Source organism: Orycteropus afer, unplaced genomic scaffold (assembly GCF_000298275.1).
Source record: "Orycteropus afer afer isolate SDZICR_OR568_19922 unplaced genomic scaffold, OryAfe1.0 scaffold00054, whole genome shotgun sequence".
In the NCBI taxonomy this organism is placed as follows: Eukaryota; Metazoa; Chordata; class Mammalia; order Tubulidentata; family Orycteropodidae; genus Orycteropus; species Orycteropus afer.
The window spans coordinates 9337640-9346631 of record NW_006921641.1 but is presented as its reverse complement, the minus strand read 5'-3'; the positions used below and the strand labels follow the sequence as shown (position 1 = coordinate 9346631).

Sequence of the window (8992 nt, the reverse complement as noted above, 5' to 3'; positions counted from 1 at the left end):
CTTAGGGATGCGGTCTGCTTCCAGTACATAGGAAGTTTTGAGAAAGGTCTCTGCAGCTTTTTGGCATACTTGGACCCTGCATGTGGCTGATTCTTCATTTAGCAGCTTACCACATTTCCTGCCAATCTTGGGACTGTCTCGGGACTTGAACTAGTGGCCTGCCATGTTGTTTGGGACGGTGCCATTTTATTTGTTGACCTTAGGCTTGTTAGCCTCAGCAGCCAGCAGCTGCCTCAATTAAGAGAATCCTCCAGCTTCAGTGGGCTGGGAGCAAGCGGCAGAGCTGAAGCCCAAGTCGACGGGCTTTCACCCAGCCCCTAGAGCTGGCACTTTGAACTCGGACTTCTAGCCTCCAAAACTGCAAGAGAATAAATCCCTGTTTGTTAAGACTGCCCACTTGTGGTATATTTCTGTTAGAGTGGCACTAGATAACCAAAAGAGTATCCTAGTCCAAACACCATTTTATCAAGGTTCATATGTAGCAGAAGAATGAGTGTGGAAGTAAAGAAAATAATCATTATGCATAATTTCAGAAAAATTTTAATTTGTCCAATAAGCATTTACTGTGCTCTCACTATGTGCAAGGGATACAAAGAAGAATAAAATGGATCCTTGCCTTCCAGTTACCCCTAGTCAAGTACTGTGAAAATAAGAATTCCATTAACTTCCCCTTAGGAGCCCAATTTTCTATACTAGGGAAACCTTAAAGGATATAGGTCTTGAACTATATTCATTCCAAGATGCAGGCAGGAGATCACGAGTAACTCACTGAAGTTTCCAACACTGGTATCAATGTGTTAAGATACCCACTTTACATATGGGACAATGAAAACCCTGACAGATAAAGTAATCACTTCAGAGACAACAAGGCTGAACCATTCAAACAACTTTGGAGAGGTATCTATTGTTCTAATCTCGAGGGGCAAATGTGTGGGGAAGCATATAGAAGATGGAGGGAACAGCAAGGCCAATTTGACTCACCGGTGGATGAAGTGGTTTTCCTCTAAATACTGACAGCCACAGGCAATGTCCTGGGCCACGTGTAGCAGGTCCAGCATGGCCAGGGAGGAGGGTTGATTCTGCAGGAGACAGAAGCCATTCACAGATGAGAAGTTCGTGGGGGAGATGCTGCCCACAAGGGGTTCTCAGCCCTGGCTGCACATTAGAAATCACCTAAACCCATTATAGTCGAGTTGATTCCAACTCATGTCCATTCCATGAGTTACAGAGTAGAGCTGGCCCCACAGAATTTTCTTGCCTGTAATCTTAATGAAAGCAGATCACCCAGACTTTCTTCCATGGAGCCACTGGGTGGCTTTGAACTGCCAAATGTTTAGGTTAGCAGCCCATTGCAAAATTCTGGCACCCCCAGGCTTCTTAGAAATCACCTGGATGGCTTTAAAAAGTGCAGATGCTTGAGTCTCAGCCCAGATCAGTGATTTGATCTCTGAGGGCCAAGGTTAATTAATTTTCAAGTTGTCTTGTGAGACACATTAATGTGCTTATCACCTGTTTCTAGGGGGATAGCAAGGAAAGAATGTGTAAATTGACCTTTCATTGCATTCAGTTCTTAAGGAACTGAATTATTATGTTTACTTATTTGTCTCCAATCGAGGTCCTATCTGTCTTAACCAGGGTTGGGGAATAGTTGAGCTTTCATCCTATTCAGTTCTTAAGGAACTGAATTATCATGTTTACTTATCTGTCTTCAACCGCGGATGCAGGCTGAACTTTGACTCCACTCGGTTTCAGTACTGCCTCTGAAACTCAAGGAGAGGTTGCTACGAGTTGGATCTGACTGGATGGCAGTGAGGTTTTTTTTTTTTTTTTTCCTTTTTATAGCTCTGAAGAAGAATTTACCTACAGGGCTATGCTTCAAATCCCTATAAAAGAAAACAGGCAAATAAATCCCCTTTGAGGTTGTGTTAAGGAGTCTCGTGGTGCAGTGCCTAAGACATTTAACTGCTAACCAGAAGGTTGGCAGTTCAAACCCACCAGCTGCTCCGTGGAAGGAAGATGGGGCAATCTACTTCCATAAAGATTTACCACCTTGGAAACCCAATGGGGGTCACTATGAGTTGGAATTGACTCCATGACAGTGGGTTTGTTTTTTGGTTTTTAGAGGTTGTGTTAGGTTGTCCCAAGTGACTCTTGATGACTGGGGCAAATTCCCTACTGAAAATTTGTTTGTATGACTCTAATATTTGTTTCCTCCTTCTGAGAAACTCAGAACCCAGAACAATGGAACACTTATCCTCGTTGCAGCCCTAAGGGAAGAGGGCTTTGTAGTTCTGAGGTGCCTGCAGGGAAGTCACTCATCCTAGTTGGTCCATTGTGCATGTTAAATAAACAGTGAGTGGTTTGTTGATTACAGCTCTGAGCTAGGATTTACCTGGAGGGAGATGATTCAACTCCCCTACATAAGAAAGCAGGCAAATAAATCCCCTGAGTCCAAGCCTGGGTGCAGGTTCTTAGCTGGCTGGGAGCTTCTGGGAAGGCCAATATCAGGCCCTTCCCTAGGGTTCCTTTGAGCACTGGCATGGGTTTGAGGGAGGGGAAGAGAGGAGTCGTGCTTCTCTAGACCATGCTTTAATTCTAGGGGAGACAACTTAGGGGTCTTTGGAACATATGGCTGTCTTATATCAACAGAGCAATGCTACAGACATTATCTTTGATACAACATCTTATATGGCAGGTTATCTCCACGTTAAAGATGAGAAGGCTCAGAGAGGTTAAGTGGCTTACTCCAGGTCACACAGCTAATAAGGATGGAGCTAAAAGTACCCAGAGGTGGATTTCCAGGATTCAGGTTGGTTGAGTCAAGGTTAAAATTGAGCTGCTTATGAGACATTGCCAGAGAGAGGATGGAGTATCAGGCAGTGCAGTACATAGCATTCAAGTGAATACAGAACTCAGTATACGAGTACAGAGAGCAGCATGTTTCCATGGTCAGTTGAGCTGGTCTGAGTTTTAAGCCCTGCTCATCCCTTACTGGCTGTGTGGCGTTGAGCAAGTTACTCAGTCTCTTTTCAAGCCATAGTTTCCTCATCTGTGATATCGGCATGATAGTATTGCCTCACTGGATTGTTAAAAGGATCCACACGAAGAAGTTAGTGTAGTGCTACAGAGTAAATGCTTAACAAAGGCACCTGCAATTATCATTTGCCTTATTACATGGGGGAACTGGGAGAATCTTAGGAAATGGATCCTTGTATTTGGCTTTTCCAAAGACCTTGCTAGGGTCCAAAGTATTGGGGTGGTCTCCATGCCCAGGGGGAAAAAGTGATATATTTTCCAAAGACCTTGCTAGGGTCGAAAGTATTGGGGTGGTCTCCATGCCCTGGGGGAAAAAGTGATATATTTGTGAAGGAAATATTCATCCATTTATTATAGCTATAGCATTAGACATATCTTTTCTGCCTTCCAGAAAATCCTTTTTTGTTCCTACAAAGGAGGGCTGGGTCTGAGTTGTGGTAAAGACTTGAGGAAGATTTTCTTCACTTGAGTCTCTTTGTGTCTCTGCCCTCATCACTCAGGATGCAAGGATCGTTATTGTTTCAAATGCCCTCTGAGCCCAGGATGCTGCAGGGACTAAATCTTCCGCAGGCATTGCCCATGGGTCAGGCTTATCTGGCTCCCCGTCTTTGGCTGCTCTCAGCAAATTAACTGCTCCACTAATCAGTCTGCATAGAAGCAGATAGCAGTCAGCAACCTGAGGGGTGTGCATGTGCATATGTAGTTAGGAAGAGGAAGAGGTGCTGTAGCAAAACCTGTTTGTAAACTAGCAGTACAGAGTATAGATAGCCTGTGTGCCCAGTGCCAGCTGTGTCCATCCTGTGGTAAAGAATGAGTTAAGAATCAGGGTTTCATCTTTCAAGCTGGCATTCGAGTGTGACACTTCCTTTGCATCCAGATACTCTTTTTTCATTGAGATGAAAATATACACAACAAAACAATCACCATCTCAACCATTTCTGCATGTATAATTTAGTGACATTGATTACATTCTTAGTATGTATCCTCGTCCTTTTCCAAATCATTACACCACCATTAAAGTAAATTCAATGTCCCCTAAGCAAAAGCTTCGCCTTTCCCCCACACTCCCACCCTTGGTAATCATAAATAATATTTAGTTGCTATATATTTGCTTATTTCATAAAACTGTGATCATATAGTATTTGTCCTTTTGGGATAGAATTTTTTTGCTCAACATAATGTTGTCAAGCTTCACCTATGTTGTGGCATGCATCAGGACTTCATTTGTCTGTATGGCTGAGTAGAATTCCATTGTACAGATCATATTTTGTTTATCCATTCATCTGTTGATGGACACTTTGGTTGTTTTTACTTTTGAGCATTGTAAAAATGCTTCAGTGAACACTGGCATACAGGCAATGAGATATTCTTAATACAGTCATGGTTATAGACACATACTGTTGGTACTCAGAGAGGGTCTTGCCCAGTATTTCCCAAACTGGGTTTGTGAGATGGAATTCAAAGGTCAAACAGGCAGGAGAATTTCTGGGCAAAGTAGGTTTTGTTATGATAGGACTGATCAGAGTCTTTACTGTATGCTAACATGTACCGAGAAGCAGTAAGATAGATACCACACAATGGCTCCCAAGTTTCACCAAAGAATTCATGCCAATAGTTCTCATGGCTGGGTAGCATCTCAGAGCACTTGCATTCCTTACAGGGACACTATTTAGACCAATATCCTACTTTTACAAGTGAGGAAACTGAGGTCTAGTGAGATGTAATGCTTAATGTGGTGTCACAGCTTCTGAAGACATTGTTATTAGTTGTTGTTGAGCGGATTCTGACTCATGGTGATCCCATGGATACAGAGTAGAACTGCTCCATAGGGTTTTCAAGGCTGTGACTTTTCAGAAGCAGATCACACACCTGTCTTCTAAGGTGCCTCTGGGTGGGTTTGAACCTCCAACCTTTCAGCTAGTAGTTGAGTACTTTAATCATTTGCGTCACCCAGGGAGTCTATCCCCAAAGGATACTATATACTATTCTATACCAATAAGAGTCCCAGGGAAGGAGCTCTGGTAGTGTAGTGCCTAAGGCACTTGACTGCTAACCAGAAGGCTGGTGGTTCAAACCCACCAGCCACTCCTCGGAAGGAAAATGGGGCAATCTACTTCCATAGTGATAAGCAGCAACAACATCCTTTGGCCCTCGGGGATGGCCTCAGGGCCTCAGGTAGTCAACTGCCACACCCAAGGCTGGCGGTTCAAACCCACCGGCTGCTCCCCACCAGGTAGCTAGGCCGTCTCTTTGGGAGCTCTGGTAGCGTAGTGCTTAAGGCACTTGACTGCTAACCAGAAGGCTGGTGGTTCAAACCCACCGGCCACTCCTCAGAAGGAAGATGGGGCAATCTACTTCCGTAGTGATATTGCCTCAGAAACCCAAGGAGGGGTTGCTATGAGTCGGGTCCGACTCGACGGCACATAACAACAACAACAACAGGGAGCTGTGAGGTCAGTTGTGGCCTTTCTGTCATAGGGTGGGTATCAGTCTTTCTCTGCTTTCCTGGGAGTGGGAGGGTGGTCACCACTCTTCCTGTGGCCCTCACATTCCAGTGGCTTCTGAGGAAGCTTACGTCCTAACTCAGGGTGGCCTTCTCTTCTCTGGTCTCTGCTACCCCAGGCCTGCTGAAGACTCTGGCAGTGAGAAGAGTGAGTGGCTGGACTCTGGGTTGGCCCACTGTGCTGTATTTTATAATGTAGAACTGGTGCTGAGATGGTCTAGTCTAAGCCTTGGACTTCATGTGTGCAGATATGGAGGTCAGAGAGGAGAGTTGACTGCCCTCAGCCATGTGGTTGTCTAATGGTCAAGCTTGGGACTCCTGGATTCACACTGGGTCAGTTCCCTTTCCCAAGTTCTGTGTCCTTAACCACAACACTTATCCCAATCCCTAAATATTTTAACACTTATATAATAAAACTGAGAGGACAGGATGGCCAGGTGTTACTACTCTATTTTACAGATGAGGAAAGTGGGGTTCCCTATGAATGGACATAGAGTGACCTGCCACAGGTCAGTTGGTTGAGTGAGTGACATGGCTGGCATGAAGTTCACCTCTTTGCTCGTCTCTAGTTTGATTTTCCAGAATGAGCAGCCCATGCAAATGGATTCAGTTTCCAGAATCCATTACACAAGCTTGCACAATTGCTCAAGGCCATGGCTTGGCCATTGTCCAACTCTATTCATTACCCCATGTCCAAAAGCTGATTGCTTTGGTCTTGCTGAGTATCTTGCTTTCAGCCTGCCCACTTTTGCTCCTTCCATCCCTTCCTTCTTTTTCCTTGGCACAGCTACTGGAGGAAGGACTGGTTTTCACTCACCGGACGAGGGCGGGTCTCTCGAAGGAAGGACTTGAGGTCCCCTCCTGCCATGAGCTCCAGCAGGATAAATCGGGGCAGGGCTTGCAGACTCACTCCAATACAACGCACGATGTTCTGGTGGTTGAATTTGCTGCAGAGCACAGGGGTGACACCAAATTTAACTGAGCTCAGAATCTGGGAGAATCTTAACAAGTTAAGTGGAAAATACAGGATATAAGGTTATGTTTTCGGAAGCCACACTATGTAAATGGATTCTGGAAATTTGTGTAAGGTAGCAGGGCCCCACAGTGAGCAGTGGGGAAGGACCAGAAGACAGTCCTGACAGGAGTCCTCTTTTGTGAGCGTATTTGATTGACAGTGGTTTTTGGATAGGCACGTGGGGGAGAATGTGACATAGGGGCAGAAGAGTGTCTTTCTTGGAAGTCAGTGCCTGGACTGGCTGCTGGGATTCATGCTTGAGTTCTCTGAGGGGAACCTAAGGCAGAAGTTGAAGAAACTGTTTCTGTGAGGGACCTGTGAGACCTGCCAGGTAACTGTGTGCTATGTGAAGAAGAGCCAGGATGATGGCATCCATATGCTTGTCCTTGATTCCTCATGGGAAAGAGGCTCTGGGTTTTTTTTTCCCCTGTTAACATGATCCTATTAGAACACAAAGGGTGGTGGAGCCAGGGACTTCACATGGGTGCACAAATACATGGCCATTATGTAATGAAGTATAAATATGATAATGGTTAGTTATCACCAAGTAGTGAGATTGAATGATTGGGTCTCCTTCCATACAATCTTATACTTTCCAAATCTTATTCAATAATCATGGGCTACATGTATAATCAGAAAATAACTAAGTCCTGTTTATAGCAAGGTGCTGACCCCATTGTGTTTCATCCTGTGGCTCTAGGCCCATAAGCACATCACAACACTACCATGGCCTCATTCCCCTGCCACTTCTACCAAAGGGAGCTTGTTGGGAGGCTTCCCAGTGCATCAGAGCTCCACAAGGCCCAGGCAAACCTTGGTGTCCAACATCTGTCTCCTCCTTCAGCAGATGCCCTTAGGAGCCTAAGGTACTGAGATTACAAGTTTAGGGGCCCTGGCTTAAATCTAGACCTTGGAGCCACAAGTTAGAGGGCATGCTAGCTAAGACTCTGCTCTTCTGATATAGACCCAGGCTGGGGACTGTTTCCTTTATAGTACACCTAAGAGCTGGGGCTGGAGAAGGGCCTGGGAAAGTGTTACTTGGAGAGGGATTACAGCTTCCACTGCCAAAAATCTAGCATGCTCTATTTCTTAAGAAAAAGTGAGAGAAGCAGAATGGATGGATGACAACAGGGGTGTTGGCTGCAGGCAGTGGTATCAGTTGGGTTAATAGGCCATAGACTTTTTTTTTCAGATAACAGTCCTGGCATTGTCCTTCACTGGTAAGATGTGCCAAGAATTTTTTTGGTCCCATGTTGGAGAGAAAGGGATATGCTAGAGGATGTCCTGTCTGAAAGATCTGCATGCTCTTTATGGGGTTGAGGAGGAGGGGTGTGGTGTGTGGGGGGTATCTCTCTGTGGGTTTACCTGATGATTAGAGCTTCCATGAGGAAATCCAGTTCGTCCTGCTCTGAACACACTTCTGGCAGAGTCTGGGCACAGAAGGGGAGGGTGGAAAGGCGGAAAAGGCTGTAAGCTGCAGGAGTGAAAGGCTGTCAACTGAGAGCTATAGACCATAGAGAACTCCCAGGTGGCACAAACAGTTAATACACTCAGCCGTTAACTGAAAGGTTGGAGGTTTGAATCCACCCAGAGGCACCTCAGAAGAAAGGTCTGACACTCTACTTCTGAAAAACATCAGCCATTGAAAACCCTGTGGAACACAGTTCTACTCTGACACACATGCGGTGTGAGTGTGTATGTGTTGGAGGGTGTCATCCTTAGTCAGAGTTGACTCAACAACAACTGGTTATAGAGACTGTGAACCTAGCTCAGGCTCAAGAGGGAGTCCCCCTTACCTTGACAGCCACTTGCAGGGGCCCCGGGTCATTGGGCATTCCAGACACCTGGCCTTCATACACCTCCCCAAATGCGCCATGGCCCAGACCCCTGTGCAAAGGAGAAGACAAGTGAGGCAGCGTCAGGCTGGAGCATCAGAAAGAGGCAGCTGGTGTCCCTGAGCCTGAAGCTCATGTTTAGTGGATGCACACAAGAGACCAGGACTCATAGAGACACTCAAGAGGAAATGCTCTCAACCTGCTTTGCTTTGTAATCTTGAGTCTCAATTTCTTTACCTGAAAATGGAAAGAAAGCTTCCAACTGAGGATTCAAGACAATGACTGAATGTTCACTCATTCAATGAATATTTACTTAATTCTGATATTTTCAGGGACATAGAGCTGAATAAGACATGATCCTCACCTGAGGTGGCTTGTACTCCCCTGGGAAGGACAAGTTATAGGCACAAGGGGCTCCAGGAGCTCAGAGGATTGGTTGTCCTGCCTGGAAAGGTAGGGGTCAGAAAGGCTTCCTGGAGGAAGGTACACCTGAATAGATTTTTTTTTAAACTAATGCTCTGGTAGGAGCTCTGGTAGCATAGTGGCTAAAGCACTTGACTGCTAACCAGAAGGCTGGCGGTTCAAACCCACCAGCCACTCCTC

At 45.6% G+C, this 8992-nt stretch overlaps 1 protein-coding gene across 1 annotated transcript in view; it reads right to left on the bottom strand.

Annotated features, from left to right (window-relative positions):
* ALK (ALK receptor tyrosine kinase) overlaps nucleotides 1–8992 on the bottom strand; it is a 1238429-nt gene that overhangs the window by 51985 nt on the left and 1177452 nt on the right. Inside the window, exons 21-24 of the mRNA XM_007938814.2 lie at nucleotides 8351–8441; nucleotides 7920–7984; nucleotides 6357–6486; nucleotides 982–1079 (exon numbers count right to left, since the gene is read on the bottom strand). Coding sequence (XP_007937005.1) covers nucleotides 982–1079; nucleotides 6357–6486; nucleotides 7920–7984; nucleotides 8351–8441 — 384 coding nt within the window. The remainder of the gene's footprint in view (nucleotides 1–981; nucleotides 1080–6356; nucleotides 6487–7919; nucleotides 7985–8350; nucleotides 8442–8992) is intronic.